This window comes from Ostrea edulis, chromosome 6, assembly GCF_947568905.1.
Source record: "Ostrea edulis chromosome 6, xbOstEdul1.1, whole genome shotgun sequence".
NCBI lineage: Eukaryota > Metazoa > Mollusca > Bivalvia > Ostreida > Ostreidae > Ostrea > Ostrea edulis.
In genome coordinates this window covers 74,335,131-74,358,592 of record NC_079169.1, presented here as the reverse complement: position 1 = coordinate 74,358,592, position 23,462 = coordinate 74,335,131, and the positions used below count along the sequence as shown (strand labels likewise).

General features: G+C 36.3%; 2 protein-coding genes across 4 annotated transcripts in view; one reads left to right on the top strand and one right to left on the bottom strand.

Moving 5' to 3' along the window:
* Positions 1 to 984: 984 nt before the first annotated feature.
* On the top strand, positions 985 to 16,693 carry LOC125647963 (uncharacterized). Of its 3 annotated transcripts, none has more exons than XR_008796023.1 (2): positions 989 to 2,048; positions 15,978 to 16,693. XR_008796023.1 is itself a non-coding variant. In XM_056140754.1 (1 exon), the coding sequence occupies exon 1, from the start codon at positions 1,100 to 1,102 to the stop codon at positions 1,988 to 1,990; it is 891 nt and encodes a 296-aa protein (XP_055996729.1). In that variant the 5' UTR covers positions 985 to 1,099; the 3' UTR covers positions 1,991 to 2,350. The 3 variants fall into 3 exon arrangements, 1 of the variants encoding a protein (XP_055996729.1); XR_008796022.1 differs by having other exon boundaries at positions 989 to 2,280; XM_056140754.1 differs by lacking the exon at positions 15,978 to 16,693 and having other exon boundaries at positions 985 to 2,350.
* Positions 5,381 to 23,462, bottom strand: part of LOC125647959 (bifunctional purine biosynthesis protein ATIC-like) — a 37,025-nt gene continuing 18,943 nt past the window's right edge. The window contains exons 8-19 of the mRNA XM_048874832.2: positions 23,064 to 23,220; positions 22,599 to 22,724; positions 22,411 to 22,518; positions 20,840 to 20,925; positions 20,470 to 20,559; positions 18,328 to 18,456; positions 17,681 to 17,773; positions 13,337 to 13,410; positions 13,003 to 13,111; positions 11,272 to 11,331; positions 10,465 to 10,560; positions 5,381 to 7,130 (exon numbers count right to left, since the gene is read on the bottom strand). Coding sequence (XP_048730789.2) covers positions 7,011 to 7,130; positions 10,465 to 10,560; positions 11,272 to 11,331; positions 13,003 to 13,111; positions 13,337 to 13,410; positions 17,681 to 17,773; positions 18,328 to 18,456; positions 20,470 to 20,559; positions 20,840 to 20,925; positions 22,411 to 22,518; positions 22,599 to 22,724; positions 23,064 to 23,220 — 1,248 coding nt within the window. The 3' untranslated portion in view covers positions 5,381 to 7,010. The remainder of the gene's footprint in view (positions 7,131 to 10,464; positions 10,561 to 11,271; positions 11,332 to 13,002; positions 13,112 to 13,336; positions 13,411 to 17,680; positions 17,774 to 18,327; positions 18,457 to 20,469; positions 20,560 to 20,839; positions 20,926 to 22,410; positions 22,519 to 22,598; positions 22,725 to 23,063; positions 23,221 to 23,462) is intronic.

The following is a 23,462-nucleotide window of genomic DNA, read 5'->3' as shown; positions in this document are numbered from 1 at the left end:
ATCACAGAGTTAGGACCCAAACAGGCTTATTATACACAATGATGGTATCACAGAGTTAGGACCCAAACAGGCTTATTACACACAATGATGGTATCACAGAGTTAGGACCCAAACAGGCTTATTACACACAATGATGGTATCACAGAGTTAGGACCCAAACAGGCTTATTACACACAATGATGGTATCACAGAGTTAGGACCCAAACAGGCATATTACACACAATGATGGTATCACAGAGTTAGGACCCAAACAGGCATATTACACACAATGATGGTATCACAGAGTTAGGACCCAAACAGGCTTATTACACACAATGATGGTATCACAGAGTTAGGACCCAAACAGGCTTAGCCCCTGTGCCTTATAAGTACAAGAAAACACCATTTCAAAAATCAAAGTAACCGATAATAAATCTTAAATAACTCACGGATCATTATCATTATAGTGTTGCAACTGACACTTTGTCCTTTCTAACGTAGCCCAAAATGAAATCCCGAATTAAACTTGTTTGTTTTCATATTTTACATGTACTTTCCAACTGTCTTTTTATACACGTTTTGAATTCAACGCGTACTGTGACTAATATACATGTAACTACCCTTCTGTTGACCGGCAATATAGAATCTTAGCTGCAAATGAATTACCTCAAATGTCCTGACATTTAAATACAAGATCACCCTTCTTTTGTTCACAAATGTTATATCCTTAAATGTTTGTACGTTATCTCTAAATCCACAAATGAAAATTTCCGGGAAATATCGATGAATTCTTAGTACATTATGTGTAGCTGTCCATTATGATTCATAGGTAACGTGCGTGTGTTTAAATGTACAAACGCTTTAAATCAAACGATTTAGGAACTTTGACCTTGCTTGGAGCACCCTTTTGCTCAATTGTATATTCAAATAAAAGATTTGAGAATTGATTACATATCTTGAATCAAATCTCTCACACTTTTTCCCCCCAAGTGGAAGAGCGTTCATCTGAGAAATCTTTACATGCGTGTCGTCTTCAATAACATGTCGGAAAGATTTGATATGTTGTGAATAAGTAGCTCTACAAATCGTGTCACAGAATTGAGAGGAATAGAACCGATTCATGGCGTCGTGTGTTACAGACACGATGGAGTGCAACAAGCACTCCGGAGAGAAGATACAGAGACTGTGTACTAACTGCAATGTTTTCGTGTGTCTCGAATGCGTTTCTCAGAGCCATGCTGGACATGTGTTCAAAAAATTTGGAGACATCATGGAAGAAAAGAAAAAAGAGCTAGAACACATTGTAAAGCTGACCAACGATGAGACTGTTGAAGATCTACAGAAAAGGGTTGAAAGAACCAAAACACAGAAGGAATCATTTTGTGAAGACATTCAAAATAAAATTGATATGGTCCAGAAACGGGCTGATGTTCTCAAAGCTGCTGTAGATGCTGCTAAAGATGGCTACCTAAAAGAACTGAAGACAACGAGGGATAATCATGTGAAGGAATTCGACGTTGCTGAGGAAAAACTGAAAGAAGCGATAAGGTCAGTGAGGTGTCTGGTGGAAGGATATGAACTCGTACTGAAATCTGAGAACCAAAGCTCTGTCATCGAATGCTCTCGTAATGCCGAGCACGAAATTGAAAGGGCAATTCCAGTAGTGTCCATTCCAAACGCAAGACATCAGAATTTTGTTTTCTGTGATATTGGCGAAGAAATTAAGAATTTGTTTGCCAAGTTTGAGGACGAGGACTCCATGGGATCCGATTACGTGGAGTGTGGAGGGAGCAGCGATGATGGCGATCCGTCGGAGCTGAAAGTTACATCCACCCTTACCAGACAACGGAGATCGCCAATCCGAATCAAGAAGTGTAAAAGCAGAGCTCAGAACAGGAAAATTAACAGAATTCTTCTCAGTGCCGATATACGAACGCCCACCAGAATTAAAGTGGGAAGCGATGACCAGAATGTTGCATCAGTTTTAGATATGAACTCTAGTAGAGCCTGAGTATATGGAGAATTCAATATGCTATTGAATTGCCAAGGAAGCAGATACGATTTTTACGGTAAAACATTGAACACACATACCAATCTGGCACCTGACATCGTAAATGGAATTAAGTCGTGTATGGTGACCGTCCGGTAGGTGTCTTTCAGATAGTCCCTAGTTTTGAAGTCCTAAGAGCACCCATTAGCAACACTAAAATTTGCTGGGAATGTCAACTAGAACGGTCGTGTATACCAACATTTCTTGTGCACAGCAACAGCGTTTCATACAAAGCGTTGGCAAAATACTAGGTCGGTATATATTGTGAATTAGAAAGGTAAATTTGATTTTAGTATGTGAAATTAAAACCATTAACTGAAACGCTTGTGTATCATGCATCAGTGTTTGTTAATGTTAGTTAGAACCACTACAAACACAGGTCTGAAATGTGATAAAAGTCTATCCGATATGGAAACCAAAAAAAGTATATCGTAGGGCACTTTGTCGATAAGAGAGGACAATATTTAACAAAACAGTTTGATGGTCCTTAATAGCCACACATGTACTATAAAACAAATAATTTATTATCAGATGAGTTCCATGTATCGTTGCAAACCACGCTTATTATAGTGTCTTCGTTCACACGACGCTATTCGTGTTTTGAAGTAGGGTACTCCCACGCTCAGTAAGCGTGGCGAGCGACGATTGTGTAACGAGTGCATCTTTTAATATTTCTCCATTCTAGATCATGTCCTGGACAACTAATTCCTAGCTTCTTCATCAGTGATTTGTTCTTAGCCAAAAGATCATGATTTTGGGTCACAACCGTTTTAGTTTGATTCATCGATTGTTTGTTTTACGTCCTGTCAAGAATTTTTCACTCATGTTAAGACATCACCAGCTGTAGGTGAAGTACCACAAATTCAGGCTCAGGGCCATAGCAGTAAGGGTTTTTAACGTGCCAATGTCTGACAGGACCTCCGTTTTTAAGGTCATGACCGAAAGACCCATGATTCTCACATCTAACTGACGAGCGTTTGGCGAAGGAACAATTACATGTACTACCTATGTTAACGTCTTAGGTTTTGACGCAGCCATGGCACGAGCGGGGCTCGAACTCACAACCCCGGTTACAAAGCGAACGCTCTCCCACTAGGCTACCGCGAACGGTTCTACCGTTTTGGTCAGTTTGTGCCAACTAGGAGTCTCAGCCGTCTAATATCAGTTATTCTAACACGATTACCACGAGTTAGCTGGAGTTTGCTAGTTGACTTTCTGATCCATGGTGATGGCACACTGTCTGATCATAGCAAGTCTTTATGCCTACTATGGACTTCTAAAAAGATCCACAAATGTGTTTCACTACATGTATTATCAATGACCAGTTGATGTAGCCTATTGGTTAGGGCACTTGCTACGTTACCAGTTCAATTCCCGATTCTTGTGCCACATCAAACCTTACAAATACAACATAGGTAGTGACCGTTTCTTCCTTATCCACCAGCCGCGACATTGTCACTAGCCACGTTTAACAGAGTCCACGCGTACGAGTATCTTCCCTACCTCAAAGGTAGTTTGAACGGAGACATTGCGGCCGCGGTAGCTCAGTGGTATAGCGTTCGCTTCGTAACCGGGAGGTCGTGAGTTACGAGCCCCGCTCGTCCCATGGCAGCGTCAAACTCAAGACGTAAACAGGTAGCGAATCTTTCGGATACGACATTAACAAGAGTACCGCCAATGGTACATAATACGCCCGTGAAAAGCTAACATAGAGGGTGTTTTTCTTGCATCAACTTGGCTTCAAGTAGTATCAGCAATCATCAGGGTGTGACATTCTTTGCATCGAAAAAAAAAAGACAAATCATGTACTCTTTATGTAATATTTTCACTTGGCACAAGATTTATGTGTACCAAGTTTAATGGTCCTTGCCCAAACGAATCGGTCTGCATCCTGTTACTACGACTTTGACCTTAAGAAACAATAGGCACCCTCCGCTTGGCATAAAGTGTACGTGTACAAAGTTTGACAATCCTAGTCCCCCCAGTTTAGTTTGTATACTGCGTACAAGGTTTTCCTACTAAGTGATACTGTGACCTTTGACAATGAAAAATAATGGGCATCCTCTCATCATAGTGATCAAATGTACCAAGTTTTAATGCACTGGGGCTTACAGTTCGGTTAGTATTCCGCCTACAAAGTTTTCCAACTAAGTGATACTGTGACGTGACCTTGACCTATAACCTTGAAAAAGAATAGGCATCTTCCCTCTCATCATGGTGATCGAATGTACGAAGTTTCAATATCCTGGAGCTTACGGTTCGGTTTGTATCCTGCCTCCTCAAGTTTTTCTACCAAGTGATACGGTGACCTTGACCTAGAAAAATAATAGGCATCTTCTTCTCATGGTGATTAAATGTACCAATCATTTTGTTTCTATTTATCTTACATTCATAATTATTTCTGAAGTTTATATGTATTCTACTTCTTTTAATCTGTGTTTATTTTACTAATATCTGTCTGTATGTATGTTATATGCAGGACCATATTGAAAACTAGCGTTATCGCTAAATATGTAATCCTGGATAAATAAAGGCTTTATTATTATTATTATTACATATCTTCGACGGGCGTATAAAAATGGAAGTCCAGTGTCGCGGCAGGCGAAGACACTTTTTAAAAAGACCCCTCACTGCTACAACCCTGAACGCTAAGCACAGGTCTAAATTTGTGGTACTTCACCCACAGCTGGTGACCGTCTCCATAGGAACGGAAACTTTTCGAGGGGACATAAAACACCAATAAACGTATATTGAGGCAACATAAACACTTCCCCATTGCTGTTGCCAGCACTAATCCACTGTTCAACTGTCAGCGAGTATATGTAAAATTCAGACCTGAACATGAATTGCTGTTGTCGAGCACCAATCCACAATGTTCAACTGTCAGCGAGTATATGTAAAATTCAGACCTGAACATGAATTGCTGTTGTCGAGCACTAATCCACTGTTCAACTGTCAGCGAGTATATGTAAAATTCAGACCTGAACATGAATTGCTGTTGTCGAGCACCAATCCACAATGTTCAACTGTCAGCGAGTATATGTAAAATTCAGACCTGAACATGAATTGCTGTTGTCGAGCACTAATCCACTGTTCAACTGTCAGCGAGTATATGTAAAATTCAGACCTGAACATGAATTGCTGTTGTCGAGCACTAATCCACTGTTCAACTGTCAGCGAGTATATGTAAAATTCAGACCTGAACATGATGTGGGACATATATAAATATATATACAAGTATAGGAATATCTAGACAAGTAGTAGTTCATGCAAAAATAATAATTCTTTAAGAGTATATCTATCCATCTACCTATCTATATATATATATGCGCAGACAGAATACACACAATGTTGTGTTTCCTCCTTTATTGCCCATGAAATATGTTCAATATACATGCATACGACTTCAAAACAGATGTTCACACTTCAGTTACTACAACACTTCAAAATATCATACATGTCTTATTATGTTTTTTAATATGAGTATCTATAAAATATAACGAAAACGAGTATTATAGAGCACAACCCACGGCTACGAACAATATATGGCTGTTCATCTATAAACAAAGAGGATCATGTGCTCTCTTAGATATTGTTACAAAATATGGCACTATGTGTGTTGCAATGCATACATGTAAAATGAGCGATTACTATTCATAGCAAAAATTAGATCAAAATGAAAACTAATATTGCCAGTAACGCAATCTAGCAGCAATGAACATAAACATTACATTATCAATAATGATTAACAGTGAAAACATACTCCATCTCCTCTCCAACAATAGATCCACAAGCTTCCTACTCCATGAATCACCCCAACAAACTCTACTTAAATTTCTTATTTAGATTCAATTCAATTTTTATTGCAACTCTAAATAAGCTCCAAGGTCATGGTGTTACACACAGAAGCATACACTACACGAGGATGTTTGCATAAACTGTACTTTTCTAGCTCTTTGAAATATTTTTTCCCCTTTATATTTATCAGTAAAACTTTAAATCCCTATTGTTGCCTCACCTTGACCCAAAAAAAAGGGGGGGGGGGGGATCATGGTTTGAACAAACTGGAAATTTTTTAGCCATTATTGATTTGACACGCTTCAGGCTTTTGGTTGTCAAGTCGAGAAGAGGATGAAATTTTGAAAGATATTTCTTCATGTAGAACTCTGAACCTCAATAGTGGGCCTAAAACGGCCTCATGGGTCAAACCTTAAATAAACATAAATGTACACCCAAGGATACTTGCATACTTATCGAACAAATACATGTAGACTTTTGGTCCTTTTTCAAAGATGTTTTTTTTTTTTAAATATTCCTAGGCAAAACTGTAAATCCTAATCATGGCCTTTCACCAACCCTGGGGATCCTTGTTGTTATAAAGAATATTTTCCCTGTATATTACAATCCAAAACTTTAACTTCCCATAGTTTCCAACCTCCTTTGATCTTATCACAGTTTCCTAAATAAGAATCCAACAATATACCATTTGGGGGTCACGTCAGAGCGGCATTTATGTCGGCCAATGAAATCACTGCTGCGAAAATCTCAATTGATTGTTGGGAAATTTCAAGCCTTTCCTTGATCATATATAACACTCTGAAGTATTCACGAAAGACTTTTTTTTTTTTTTTTTAGAAAGATATTAAAAGTTTGTGTGTCGCACTTATGGTGTTAAGGAAATTGACCCTCAAAGTGATGTCAGCATCTGTAGCCAGTATCTGAGATATTGTAAAATTCATTTTTTTTTCATCAGATTGAATCTTAATCATCTCTATGTTGACTTCCTGGTTCTTAAGATTTTTTACTCAGACTTATCTCCTCATGCAAATGAACAAAGCCCTTGATTTACACAAATTTGAAAAAAGTTGAAAATAGGAAACATTTGTAATTAGCCTGTGGCTCAAGTGAGTTGAAAATGTACACCCACAATCTCTATTAATTCACCAACTTTAAGTTACATGGGTGGAGATTGCCGGAGGATTTAGTGGTGAAACAATCTGACGTCGGTGTGCACCATGGCAATACTGTGTTGATTGCATGCCTTTATCACTTCTGTGTCATTGGTCGATCCAGCAGGGACTGCTATATACTCCACACCACTCTGTCAGAAAAGACAAAATAAATCCAATTACCAACTTCATCCTACATCCAACCCTTATTTTTACTTAAGAATAAGCTACAGAATTGTCAATATTCTTCTGTAGTACAAGATTGGTTTATTGGTAGAATGGGGGAATCCACCATCTACTGCAAACTATATTGTATGCGTGGCAACAACTATTTTTAGCTTTGAAAGTTTTAATATTCCTCTAAAATTCAGTAATTTCTATGCTGAAATAACCAGAAACGATAAAAACAAAATGTGTTTATGAAAAACTGATGCTTCCGTATGAAAGAAATTAATTTGTACCCAATGAAAGGTCTTGTCATTAGGAACATATAACCAACCATTCAAAAGTTACAGCCAAGAGTAAAGTTTTCCAAAAGTAGGTCAAATCCCAAGGTCAATATCACAATTTTTACAAACAGTTTAAAAAAGCAGATGCCCCCAAATCTCTGATTACGATCTTGAAGATGTTATATACAGTCAACTCTCTATAAACCGCCACCTTTTGTTCTTTTGAATTGATGGCGTTACAACGAATTTGGCGATTAATTGAATTTTCACCATCTTTGGGAGAAAGAGTTATTTTTCTGCATAAGTAAGAGTATCTTTCCTTTATGTACAAACATAATGTAAAAATATCTCGTAATTATTTTTCCAAATTTCTCCAACATGAATAAAATAGAAGTTTTATCAATAATAGGGCTTCATTTCAAAACAATACACAAACAAGACACATAAACACAGTATGTTTCAAGTTATTTAAATAAACCTTGTCCATTGTCAGTATTTAGTGCACCGTATGGCTGTTTCCTGGTAGGTGAGCCATCATTAACTGGACGAGGATCAACGAGTATTTCAAAACCAAATTTTTTGCAGCCAAAATATCACCCATTGTCTTCCCTTTTTATGGACTATTCCCATAAAACAGTAGAATAATTGGAGATTTCCTGTTGTGTACATTTCGGATGGTTTCCGTGGTATGTAATAATTCGCTTATTTTCTTGGAAATTCAACAGGTCAAATTCAACTCTTTCGTAGCTAAACTGAACTATTTTTCAATGAGGTAAAAACAACAAGACTACGGTTCATGTAAGTAATTATCTTGTTCATTTAATACTGGGTACCTCCTGGCCAGGTGTACACTGGAGATCGATAATGACCAATTTTCCACATCATGTGCAGCCATGGCGGTTTATCGAGATAATTAACACTCTGACATAGACTTTTGTAATATAAAGACTGTGGCAAATGGCGATAGCGAATTTGGCGTTTTAACGAGACTTTTAATAGGAAAAAACGTTCTTAGAAAAATGCAGCGTTATAACGAAAATGGCAATGAATTGATTGGCGATAATTCAAGAATTAACTGTATTCAAAATGACTCCCATCATGGAAAATGATTTTTAAAAAGTGATTTCTATTTTTTTTTTTAGATGTTCCATTTTTTAGGTCAGTTTTTCGAACAGAATAGACAAAATGATTTCATGTATTTGCAACATTAAGATACGTTTATGAAACTTCTCGCAAAAATAAATGTGACTGATCAAAGCCAAAAATTTGAGAAAAACTTAATTGGGTTTCCAGCCAGTTGAAAGAAAATTGTGGAAAGCCACATATTTGAGATAATCCATGATTCATTGCCAATTAAACAAGAATGCTACACGTAGCCATGTCCCCCACCGCCGCAAAAAAAGTTGAACAAAAGTCCCATAACTCCTGTACTAAAATTTGTCGAATCAAAATGACAGCACAATATGATCAACTACACATGGTGACTAACAATCCTACAAAATATGAACAAAATCCATTAAGCGGTTTCAGAGGAGTTGCATCCACAAAGTTTTCCTATAGTGCAGCATGTACAAATTCAACAAAGTCCCATAACTCCTGTCAAAATTGTCGAATCAAAATGGCAGCGAAATATGATCAACTACACATTGTGACAACAATCCTACAAAATATGAACAAAATCTGTTGAGCTGTTTCTGATGTGTTGCGTCCACAAAGTGAAGTGGGACGAACAGACCCCAGTATTTCTATGTCCCCTTCCGCGTTGCGGTGGGGGACAAAAATGGGGGATTGTTTCCTGCAACATGCAAGAACAAGAGGCCCATGGGCCACATCTCTCACCCGAGTCACTTTGGCCTATATTGAAAGATTTTCCCTATATATTCGCACGTAAAACTTTGATCCCTATTGTGGCCTCATCCTACCTCCAGGGGCCATGGTTTTAACAAACTTGAATCTGCACTATGTCAGGAAGCTTTCACTTAAATGTAAACTTTTCAGGCCCAGTGATTCTTCATCAAGATTTTTAACGATTTTCCCTTTATATTTGTATGTAAAACTTTGATCCCCTATTGTGGCCCCATCCTATCGCTGGGGGCCATGGTTTTAACAAACTTAAATCTGCACTATGTCGGGAAGCTTTCACTTAAATGTAAACTTTTTAGGCCCAGTGATTCTTCATCAAGATTTTTAACGATTTTCCCTTTTTATTTGGATGTAAAACTTTGATCCCCTTATCGTGGCTCCATCCTATCCCCGGAGTCCATGATTTTAACAAACTTGAATCTGCACTATGTCAGGAACCTTTCATGTAAATTTCAGCTCTTCTGGCCCAGTGGTTCTTGACAAGAAGATTTTTCCTATATATTTGTATGTAAAACTGATCTCTCATTGTGGTCCCATCCCACCCCTGGGGCCATGATTTGAACTTGAATTTGCAATATGTTAGGAAGTTTTCCTGTAAATTTCAGCTCTTCTGGCCCAGTGGTTCTTGAGAAGATTTTTAAATGACCCCACCCTATTTTTGCAATTATCTCCCCTTTGAAGGGGGCATGGCCCTTCATTTGAACAAACTTGAATCTCCTTCACCTAAGGATGCTTTTGGCGAAGTTTGGTTATAATTGGCTCAGTGGTTCTGGAGAAGTCGAAAATGTAAAAAGTTTATAGACAGACAACGGACAACAGGCAATCAGAAAAGCTCACTTGAGCTTCCAGCTCAGGTGAGCTAAAGTTTTGGGTAGGCAGCAAATTATTTCTGACCTTAGCAACACATTTTAAAATCAAATGTGTTCGTTATCTATGCAATTTACAACTATGGTTCGAGGACCATATTAAACTGTTGGGGAATCTAGTTCTTTGCAATATGCAAGTTTCACCTCATACAGTTTTATTTAAGTGTAATTTAAGCCTTACTGTAGTAACACATGCCAAATGCGATGAAAATTCTAAGATGACAACAGATCACAGTACATACTGATGACACATTAAGTACATGAACTAAATGCCAGCGTGAATTTCTTGAACCATGAAGATTACATACCATGACTGCTCTTTCGATATTATCAGTAAATGGGAAGAAGGCATCAGAACTCAGGGAAACTCCTTTCAGCTTAGAAATCCACTCTGTTCTCTCTTCCTGAAAAAATTCACATAAAGACATTGCATTATAAGTATAAAAACAAGAAATTTATAGTCTAATATAAAAGGTTTCTGTGTAAGGAACATAGGGATTGCTTATTGCCGTTCAAATAAAAAAGACACTTGAACTTCGATATCTCAAACACCGATATCTCAAAAGCCATGGATACGTCAAAGTGATTTGGAAGTCCCAACCACTTATTCTAGAAGTATTTTACCCTCGATATCTGCAAGTTTTTTCTTGGTCTCATCGCGTTCGAGATAATGAGGTTTGACTGTATTGTTTGATTTTTCAACAAGAGGTCCATGGGTTGTACCTGAATAAGATTGTCTGGTAATAAGCGACGAGTATGCCACATTCTACTGTCTCTCCATTGAAATGTTATTACATGTACAAGAATAACTAACAATTTTACCACTGTCCTAGGAACTTTTAACAACAGAACAAAGGACAGTGAATTTCAAAATATTGGTAGAGGCTGGCTTCCAAGCTCACTATACTACAGTGTACTATATTTACAACTTAAAGCAGGGTACCTCAAAAATAATTCAGAAATAAATTTTACGTGAGGGTATGAATTGAGACGCTTTACACTGGCGTATTTCATGAAGTGTGTAAGCGCTGGTGTAAGGCGCTACTGTGTCCAGAGTAGTTTAACCTTTGTGACCTCAGTGAGTGGGCTAAGAATAACTTCCTTGCTATACATACCTCAGTGAGTGGGCTAGGAATAACTTCAAACATGGCTTCCCAGGCATTTTGATCCATGTCCTAAAACAAATAAATTTAGTCAAATATGACAGAGAGAAAAGAAAAGAGGCCCACAGCCCTTGTCAGTCACCTGAAAATATCATTAGCCCCAAGGGCTATTGAAATCTATAATAAATTTCTTGTTCTGCATATCTATTAAAGACAAGAGATGTTTGTAAAACATATATGCCCCCATGGTGCAAATTTGAAAAGGGTTATACATATGCATCATTTATTTGATAGTAGTATCACCAATTCAAAATATTGAGCAGATAATATTTTCCTATGTCAAGTGTGGAATGACCATATGACCTAAAAATCAATAGGGGTCATCTTCTCCTTATGCTGTACCAGTGTACCAAGGTTGGTGTCAATCAAGCATATAGGAGACAATATATTACTATGTCCAGTTTAACCCTTGACCTTTGACCATGTGACCTCAAAATCAATAGGGTCATCTTCTCCTCAAGATGTACCAGTATACCAAGTTTGATGTTTATCACGCAAAGGTTTCTCTAGATTGAGTGGTCAGTATATTCCTATGTCCAGTTTGACCCTTGACCTAAGGGGTCATCTTCTCCTGAAGATGTACTAGTGTACCAAGTTTGATGTCTGTCAAGGAAAGGGTTCTAAAGATATTTAGCAGACAGTATATTCCCATGTCCAGTTTGACCCTTGACCTCAAAATCAATAGGGGTCATGTACCAGTGTACCAAGTGTGATATCTGTCAAGCAGAGGGTTCTCAAGATAATGAGCTTCCAATGTCCAGAGTAGATTGACCCTTGACCTTGGACCTTTTAAACTGAAAAACAATAGGGTTTCTCTTCTACTCATAACCAACCCACACATGAAATATCACTACAATCAAGTGAATGGTTCTCAACATATTGAGCGGACAACATGTGGTCTAAAGACCGACCGACAGGTGCAAAGCTTCTTTGAAGGGGGGCATAATAAATTCCGATATTCAGAAGCAGTATAAAACATGATGTGGTCTTTTAAAATACAAATTAAATGCCCCCAAAAGTGCCCATACTAATCACAGACTTTACATAATATAATTTATATCATATTAACACAATGACTATTTTGGACCCACCCTAGAGTCAGAACCCTAAAGTTGCAAAATTCACAATTTTGGAACCTCCTTTTTGCTTTTTCTATCTACATGTATGCATTTAATTTTCATATAGTATCGGCAAAATAAAAGAAGAAGTCTTTCAAATGATAAAGAAATTTAATCACCATGATCAATTTGGCCTACCATGTGATCACGCAATTTACAATTTTGGAAAAGGGCTACCTGCTCATTCTAAATATCTATTCAGTTTCAACAGCATTAAAGATTTTAGTTTAATGTTTCACACATAAACACAACATGCCAAGTTTGGCCTTGCCCTTCCTGCTCTACATGACCATGCATTTAGTTTTTCTTACAGATGACGATGTGTGGTTGTAGGGAAGAAGATATTTGAAAATTGGTCAAATTTTGGCAGTTTTTGCCACGCTTCCGAGGCCCAAGAACCAACCCAGGAATCCTGAAATTACAATTCATGTCCCCGTTGTTGCAAAGATGCTTCATACTGAATTTGAAAAGAATTGGAATGGGTATCAAGAAGTTAACAAGTATTAAACAAGGAATCAAGTGAAATATGAATCCACAAACTCCCTTTTCCTTTCATTAGACTTGCCTTTCCTACTAGTCCCAAAACATACTGGTCTATGGCATTGTTTTTCTCAGCCCGTTTGACTCCCACTTTGAACTGCATTGCCATCACTTTTGGATGCTGTCTCAACCACCTAAAGATTTAATGATACAATCCTAACATACCATAAACCATCAGGGACTACAATTTCAAACTCAAGAATTTGACTCCAAAAATTAGAAAAACTTTTATAAACATACAAAAGAAGAGACATTTCTAATGAATCACATCTCAAGTGTAAATCACTGTGCACATACATTTTGAGATTTACAGTTACTGTTAAATCAGTGGAGTAAATAGCCTCCGAGTCTGAACTGACCAATTATTGGCTTTGTCTCCTGCCAGTCGAGTACAATGGATCCGGGACTGCTGTCCTGCTCCAATACCAATTACCTACAAAGCACAACTTTATAGCATTAAGTTAGTGTTGAAATATAAATCTCTTTGTAGAGACCACATGAAGTGACAAAATTTAAACATCGTAAGAAAAATGTGTCTGATAAATAACAAGAATTACATAGAGTATCCTTCTTTGGTTGAAGAGTTTTCTAAAAAGTCAATAAAAATTATTTAAAGCGTTCATCTTGATTAAGCAATTGATAATTATGAAGAAATTTAAGTTTTCTAAATTGATAAAAAAAATGTGTCATTATTGAACAAGAGGCCCAAGGGCCTAGAATCGCTCTTCTGATAAATTGTACAACCCCACCATTTCTATTCTTAGCCTCTTAGTATTCTAAATCTTTAGTTAAATCCTAAGAATTCAATGTGACCTACTTTTTGGTTTACACATTTTGAGAACCCAAGAAATATCAACTGACAAAGTTTGATGATTTTAAGCCAATTAGTATCTGAATATTGAAATATAGCTGTCAAATTCCAATCGTAGGTCATGGTGACCTACTTTTTGGTCAGCGAACTCCGAACATGCAAGAACCATCAACTGACAAAGTTTGATGACTGTAGGTCAAATAGTATCTGAAATATATATATATAGCCGTCAAATTCCAAAAGTAGGTCAAGGTGACCTACTTTTTCGTCAACACCCTTCAAACATGCAAGACCCAACAACTGACAAAGTTTGATGACTGTAGGTCAAATAGTATCTGAAATATATAAATATAGCCGTCAAATTCCAAAAGTACGTCAAGGTGACCTACTTTTTGGTCGACACACTCCGTAGACTCAAGATGCATCAACTGTCAAAGTTTGATGATTGTAGGTCAATTAGTGACTGAAATATATAAATATAACTGTCAAATGCCAAAAGTAGGTCACAGTGACCTACTTTTTGGTCGATACACTCCGAAGACTCAAGATGCATCAACTGACAAAGTTTGATGATTGTAGGTCAAATAGTGTCTGAAATATAGTAATTTAGCTGTCAAATACCAAAAGTAGGTCACAGTGACCTACTTTTTGGTCGACACAAACTGAAGACTGAAGACGCATCAACTGAAAAAGTTTGATGATCCTAGGTTTTACAGTGCCCAAAATATGCATCTAAAATTGAAAATGTGAAATTTGAATATCTGCAAAATTCAAAAAGTAGGTCACTGTGACCTACTTTTTCATAAATATGTTTCAAGGCCTCAAGATGCATCAACTTACAAGATTTGATGATTCGAAACCTCTCGGTATTTGAAATAACAACTTAAAATATATCTATAAATGATAAGCCATAAAATTCAGAAAGTAGGTCACGGTGACCTATTTTTCAGTTGACGCATTTCAAGGTCCCATGATCCACCAACTGACAAGTTTTGATGATCATAGGCTTCAAAGTGTCCAAGATATGCATCAAAATTAATTTTAAAATAAATACCTGCAAAATTCAAAAAGTAGGTCACCGTGACCTACTTTTGAGACAACTTGACACAAGGTCCTAAGATGCATCAACTGTCAAAATTTGATGATCCTAGTCCTTATAATGACTAAAATATCAAAGATTTAAGGAAATATAAATTTAGGTCAACTTTGAAGTGACCTTGAGACCACACCCTTTGCCCCAGGGTAATGCCTTGAACAATTTTTAATCTACAACATATCCTCATCCTTATGTGTAAGTTTGGTGATAATCTGCCCAGTGGTTTTTGAGAAGAAGATTTTTTAGCAACCACTACTTTTGTATTTTCCTGATTATCTCCCCTTGTTAAAGGGTCACATCCCTCTATTTAGTATGTATGAAAGCCCTTGGGCCAATGATACCCTGTAACAAATTTGAAAAAAATTGGCCAAGGGGTTCTTGAGTTATAGCCCTTTTTCTAAAAAGTTTACGCACACCGCACAAATGGCCATAGCATTAGCTCTGAGCCTTCGGCTCAGAAGAGCTAAAAATATTGGTACCCACAGAAAGGTCTTGTCACATGGAACACTCATGTGAAATATCAAAGCTCTATCACTTATTGTTCAAAAGTTATTAGCAAGGTTAAAGTTTTCAAAAAGTAGGTCAAACTCCAAGGTCAAGGGTCAAAAATGTTGGTACCCACGGAAAGGTCTTGTCACAAGGAATACTCATGTTAAATATCAAAGCTCTATCACTTACTGTTCAAAAATTATTAGCAAGGTTAAAGTTTCAGACAGAATTACAGAATGACAGACAGGACAAAAACAATATGCCCCCTGATCCTCGATCTCGGGGGCATAAAAATAACTCACTTTTGCCTCTCAGTGAAGTCGGCAAATATGCCTCAATACAAAGAGAAATAATCCGACTTCACTCATTACAAATTAAGTCATTTTATCAAAATTCAAGAAATCAAGCATTTAAGAAGGATAACTCTTGCATCTTTCTCGTCAATAATCCGTGCCCAAGTTTTACACAATTCCTATATATATGGTTTTCTCTCCGTATTATGCATGAATCGATAACTAATCCCATCCTTACTCCACAACCACATTCTAATGCTACCATCATTGTAATTTTCTTGATTTCTGCTATTCTTTTTGTACATTTTCAGACTCATATCCATGGAGAGCTTCACCTGATTTTTCCTCATTAAAGCATCATGGCTTTACAGCAACCCAATTTGCACCGAATTGTGCGACTTTGCCAAATTTGCCTGCCCCAGATTCTGTTTCCCTTCAGGTCTGTGGCCAATAATCAGCTCACTTTTATTTGAAACATTGATTGATCGATGAAATATATTGATTGAAAACAATGACATACTGACTGACTGTCAGATTGATGGAGACATTGTCATATTGCTGGATTGAAAGTGTTGAATTATTGTTTGATAAATTGACTGGTTGTTGATCTTGTATCATAACTACCCAAAAGTCAATGTAGATTACATAATTAATTCACAGGGTTTGACATTAACTTTTTTGAGCACTAGACCAGTCGGGCTACTTCAAAAGATTTTTTTACTAGACCTGACTTTATATCCACTAGCCCTGACCAACTTTCCAGAAGAAAAAAAAACCCCGATAGTTTCTCCATATTTAAATACTTCATTTAAATGACAAACGTTAAGTTTGAACCAAAACGTACTTAATTGTCTCAAAAATATCTTAAGTCGCGGCATTTAATTTGATTTTCAAACACGTTTTCTGTTTCTTTAAATTCTACCCGGCACGGATATTCTTTAGTCTAATTAGTATAAAATTACCTCAACCGCCTTTTTATTTAATTTATATTTCATAAGCTCTGCTTTTTTTCTTCCTAACCTTTTCTTCTTTCCTCGAGGACGAGAAATTTATTTAAATATAGAGACATTCTCGCACATGTCAACACCGATAAATTAACTTGATAAACACTTTATTATAGTCAATTCAAATAAACTGTTTAAAATTAACATCGAGTAGATGTCATAAAACATCACTTCCGACTGCAACTTATTTATAAGAACTAAAAATAGAGATTATTCCATCACACGGTTCAAAATTGCTTGCAAACTCTTAGTTATTTTCTTTTAGTTAAAATAAAATATCTTACGGTTTGTAGCAAAGTTTCTTCTTTATTTTTTTAACACGACCAGTCGGACTAGTAAATCGACATTTTACCCGACCGGATCTATCATTTAGAAGACTCGGTCAGTCGGACGTGCCTTAGTGTCAAACCCAGATTCATTAATAAAATGTTTGTCAATATTGATAAGAACTTATATCATATTCAAATAAAGTCATGACAAAGACTTCCCAAACTGTGTTCTTGATCTTATCCTATAGAAATAATTTATTCACTATAATAGTACAAAGGGCTGAACCAATATGCCCCCTTCACGATACAATACATATTGCAATACTTATGCCATGATTCAATACTTTCAATATGATACAATTTACAGAAGAAACCACCAATAATATCAATTGAAGAAAAAATTAATTACTAAAATTCAAAATCATAATTTTAAAAGTAAAATGTTTTCAAACTGCCAACGGTAAGATGCCTGTTGGTTCTGTAGTTTAAATTGATAAAGTTCATTATTATTTTCGTCAACCTTAAGGCAAACAACAGTCTGAACATTATTCAACGCTGTTATGTCCCTCATGCAGGTAAAAATAAGTTCAGGCCAAGCCTGATGTATTTTACTGAACCAATTTGCAATAAATGTATCGAATCGAAAATCGAGGTAAATGAATTGAACATTGAATCGAGTGTTTATATTGGACAGTATCGATATTTTGGTGAATCGTTTCAGCCCTAATCCTTCAATCTTACCTGGCCAGATTTAGCATAACAGACGGAGTTGGATTGAGTGTATTTCAGTGTTATCGTTGCCACTATAAGATCTTGTTCAGCTTCTCTGCTCAGCTGTAAATGACAAAACTTTCAAATCAGGTAATCCAGTCTCCAAAGAAACTATCCTAGAAATGTAATACTGGATGTAAAGTGAATGAACAACATCAGATACGATCAAACCATAAAATTTTCCTACTCTAAAATTTGGACATTATATTATCTGTTTAAATCATGTCTGTATATTGTAAATTCCTTATATTACAAGGTTACATGAACTTGTCTCTTAATGCATAACACTGCATTAAATGGGATCAGGGATTGTCCACTGCCCGTGAAGGGCTGAATTTCTCCCCCATTCCAAACTGCAAATTCCTTACTTTTTTCCAAAAATATGAATGCGTAATTTAATTTTGAAAATCAGAATGTGCTAAAATTTACAAAACTGTTCAAGATGTGGCCAGGATTAAAATGCGCACATACAAATGGAACTGGGATACTGAGAAAATTATCATATATCATGTCTATTCATAATTCCAAGAACAGTGATCCCCCGTTTTACTGATGATTTCCACATAATTCCGTCTCAAGAAAATATTCACAACTGGAAGTCAAGAGTAATAGCACACCTCTTTCCTGGCTGTTACAACATTTTTCATTATATCGCTGTTGATGATGGCATCATTTCTTTTTTGCTGTAACTGTAATCCGAACACTGTCCTTGTTTCTATGGTGGGTGGCTCATATCCAGGGTCAATCTGAAGCAGAATAAATCACAAAATAAAAGCATTTTTCAATTTTGAATTTATATTGATAATATCTTCTACTGATTATACATTTTGTCTGCTCCAGGTAGCGAGGAAAAAGTCATTGCACAAAAAAATTGCATAGCTTGTGAAAGCGGGGCATAGCTTGTGAAAGCGGGTTATGATTTTTTTTTTTGCAATGCTGGCTACCCTCATCACCTGATGAATCAACAAAGAAAGCATTTTATTGTTTTTTAAATTACGAAAATGTGCCATGCAAATGAAATTTTGATATTAATGAATTTTCTTTAAAATTGGCATGTTTTCATTGTTTACAAATCTAACATGTGCACATGCAGTGCCTCTTCCGCATTACTTGGAACTGGAGACTAATTCAGTCAGAGGTCAATGCACATCGGAGATTAGGAATAGGTATTACTGTCTGGAAAACAATAATTCATGAATTGACATTTTCTGCTGATTTTATGAATTTATTGCTTCAGATCCACTCTGATTCAATGAAATTGTATATACTCAATCACAAATGTCATTCTATTTGTTCTTTTATTTTTCAATTTATTTACCATCAGTTACAGCTTGTATTGCTTCAAGAAGCTTTACGTAATCAATCATGAAATATTAGTTTCAGTGCGAGTAATGCAATTGCTTGATTGTACATTGTTTAACGTCCCTCTTGAGAACCCAGAACTTACTTTTAAGAGATTTACCCAAATATTGCAATCTGGTTTATTTTTTAAAAGAGTTGGTTGGTAGTGATTGATTAAATATTCTTTAACGTCCCTCTCGAGAATATTTTACTCATATGGATACATCATCATTGCCAGTGAAGGGCTGCAAAATTTAGGCCTATGCTCGGTGCTTACGGCCTTTGAGCAAGGGGAGATATTTATCGTGCCACACCTGCTGTGACACAGGACCTCGGTTTTTACCGTCTCATCCGAAGAACTGCCCTATTTAGTCACTTCTTACGACAAGCAAGGGGTACCGAGGACCTATTCTAACCCGAATCCTCGCGGGATGCTCTGTAAGTGTGTGTCTTCTGTTACTTTTCCAATAAAGTGGGAAAGTCCACCCGTTTATGATGTCAGTCAATACCCTAACTTCACAGTCAAATAGCTTGTTGATATTTCTATGAACTACATGAAGTCCATTTCAATGCAAAAAAATCGCTAAAACGCACCAAAGATGCGTATGGCCGAGCTGCAGTTTGGAAAATTATGCATGCTTGCATTCGAGAAGTAAAAACATGCACGTATTTAATATAGTTTATAAGTATGAAGCTTTGAATGGCCACAAAAGGTATTTAGTGTGATGATGACCTTGACCTTTGGATTTCAAAAGCAACATGAATCTTGAATGTCATCAGGATTTGAAGTCTAAAAAACATGCACCAGCAAGTACATGTATTAAAGATAGAGGCAAGCTAAAATCTACAGTATATAGTGAAAAAGAGACCTTGACCTTTGACCTCAAAATAAATAGGAACCTTCCTCTTTTGGATGTGATCATGTTATGTAAGTCTCACAAAGATGCACCAAAAAGTATGAAAGTTAGACACCGGTTAAACTAATTGTGGACGCTGCCCGCCTGCCCTTCGCCAATTTAAAAGCCGAGATTTGCAACACAACTCGGCTAATAATCTGAAATCAACACAACGTTTGGGCCAAAACACATTTCTGTGCAAGATTCCCATTTGCAAGATTTCTGTTGAATGTCCATTCATTTTAATAAAGATAATTGAACTAATTTGGTATTTAAATTCTATATCTACAGTCTTGATTGCTTTCTTAGAGGTAACTTTCTCTTTACAATACATGCACTTGCTTTATACATTTAAGTGTGGTATTTCACGAAGCATTATTTCTGCAAGACTTGTCAAATCTAGTAGCAACACAATTTTTTTTTCTTCAGAGGCAAGTGCACAAACCAGCATGAAAATGTATTACTTCCAATTAAAAAGTGATTTACAGTACTTTTATAATATAGTAATATACAAGTTCTCACCTGAAGTATACAGTAGTTGCCTCCCTTTTTCTTCTTCAGAATTTCCAAGGCCTCAGGCAAGTATCCTGGGGCAATAATTCCATCAGAGACCTGGAATTATGGTTGTCAGTGTAAATATTTCCTGTGGTGAATATAAGCTAGAGGAACAAACTTGATCATACAAGAAAGACAACTGAATGGAATAAAAAAAATTTAACCTCATTTGTACAATGAACTCCTCTGACAGCAAATTAAGACCAAATTTATGAAAAGATTCACATACTAAATATATATATATATATATATATATATATATATATATATGCTTGCATGCTTTTTCATTTGCAGCAACAGAATAAATATTTTCAGTTTCAAAATAGCTGTGGTTTACCTCTCTGGAGATTATTTTAGCAGTGGGTAAATCACACGGGTCTGATAGAGAGATGAAGTCACCAAATGAAGACATCCTATCAGCTCCTGGATTAAAATTTATATCTAACATAATACCAAAAATGTTATTTTTGCTGCATATAACTTTCTAAACATTCTGCAGGTTCATTAAATTTGCAAAAAATCCATCATAACAGTCTATGCAAAAGTCATCTGACCATCAGTTTTTTTTCGCTAAAATTCGGGTCGGGTTGGTAGAAAAAAATCAGGATGCAGGACCTATTAGTATCCGATGAAAAAATAAGCACCAATTGCCACTTCTTCCCTTCTCACTGCTTTTAAAAACAAAATTCGAAATTAAAAGAATTTCAAACTTTATAAATTTGCATGAATTAGAACATTTTCCCCTATGATAAGATATGCTTCGCTAATCTTGTCATTATATACGATGCTGATTTTAGCCCAGCACTGACAGAAATGTGTATGTCCTGTAAAGATTAACTGCAATGATCTGGTGGACCATATTCTATTGGTATCTGAGTAGTGAAAATGCTAATTTCCAACACACTAGTGACTTAAATCTTGGTTGCTTAAAAATCCACATGTTCTGCACATGACTCGGACACCATGTTTGTTGTTTTTTGGTGCGTGTAAAATCTGAATCGAACTCCAGAATTTGTAATTCAATCGATAGTACTGAAATTTAAGTTGCACTGCACAGCCCTAAATTATTTTCCTTCCATGCAATAAATATATATCATTACTACAGCAACTTGATCCGAAGAGTCAGGTCATGTTGAGTTGACAGGCGCGAATCATCAGATCACACGACACATGATCCAATTCTTTGGATCAAGTTACTGTAGTAACGATAAATTTATTATAGACTGCATTATTTATTTTTAAATCCACATTTATAAGAAAATAAATGTAATCCAAATTTTCTCAAAACACAGACATACAGTGAAAATTATATTTTGTGTACGGAGTCTTGTTTGTGACGCGACAATATTTTCCACAAGAAAATGTTGCGTTGATGCATTGTGACGTCATCAGTTTCAGAGGATACTGATATGAAATCAGAAAAACCACAGTGAGGTGATCAGGAAAACTGGATCACACTCTGTGAAATCAACAGTATCAAAAAATGATACATTGATGGGTATATAATAAATCACATTATATACTACATAATTTCATTTGATAATTTTTTAAAAATCTGTTACAGTTGCTTGATATTTCAAAAATTTAATTTTATTAGAAAAAGCTTGGTCTAGTAAAATCTTGCTTGGTCTGGTAAAATTTGCATTTTCACCAGACCGTTTAGACCGTTTGTCCTGTAAAAACTATAGAATTTTGCGTAGACTGTCATAAAAATACATTCTTGGCAAATACTTCCCTAATTCTTTTATCAGTGACAAGTTGATGTGCATTATTTTGATCCATGAAAATAAATTATTTGACATAAAACATTTTCCAAGTTTACGTATGCAACAAGTGAATGCTAAATTTTAAATTCTCCGACAGTGGAAATAGAGATTTTGACAATTCTTTCAGGATCAGCATTCCCACCTCGTGCCCTGGCATAGGCTTCAGCTAAGGGAGATAACCCCTCCATGTCCGCCACCATGCACATTTTTTTGTCCGTGTCAGACATTCCCTGGCCACCCACAGCAGCACCTGCCAACATGAAGGCATGCCATAAACAAAGGTATATTCTTAATCTTGAAAGAAAGCTTTACAATGAATACCATATTTACCTGCTGGGCTGACATGTTTGAAGGAGGTGGCAGCAGGTTTGCCTAATGCTGCTTTCAATTCTCTGACAAGCTGCCAGCCATTTAGAGCATCCAAAAGATTGATGAAGCCGGGAGAACCATTCATAACTGAAAAAAAAAAGTTTTCATCAAAATAAAGCAAGATAGTTTCTCTTCTTTACAATTTAGAAAAGGAACAAGAGTATTGGAAACTGTACACATAATATACCTGTTACAAGCTTAGGTACAGTGTTTCTCTAAAGCCACAAGTTTTAGAACTTATTCAAGGTAGAATTGCATGTCATCAACAAGCTGTGACATACTTTCTTTTGCATAGATGGGCATATAACAAGTTAACAAAAGTCAATATTTGACAACACTGCAATAAGATGCATAACCATACATGTTAACTGCATCACAAAATATCATTACACCAGAGTGTCGCATTTTTCAACGAGATTATGGTACCTTTGAGGGGCAGTTCTGCCATGTTGGTTGAGATTTGTGCCGGTTTCTGATGGGGATTCATTCCATACCTCAGATTGAGCTGGGACATCCCAGCACTATACTGACGTCTAAAGTAGTCCGATATAGCAGCATCATAGTCAGCCGTGTGGTTGAAGGCCTGAAACAATTATAATTGTCCATCTGGTGCAATTACTTTTTCACCAAATCTGGTCATGTGTATATTATGTATAAGGCTTTCATAGCTTAGTACATGTACAGTTATTGTTAAAGCAAAATTGTTGTGATTTTCATTTCATATCAACAACTTGCCAGAATTGTTGTTTTGGGGGTCATCAAGACATAGAAAAATGGTAACTGTTGAAATTCACCACTTGATATGAAAAATAAATTTGTTTTATA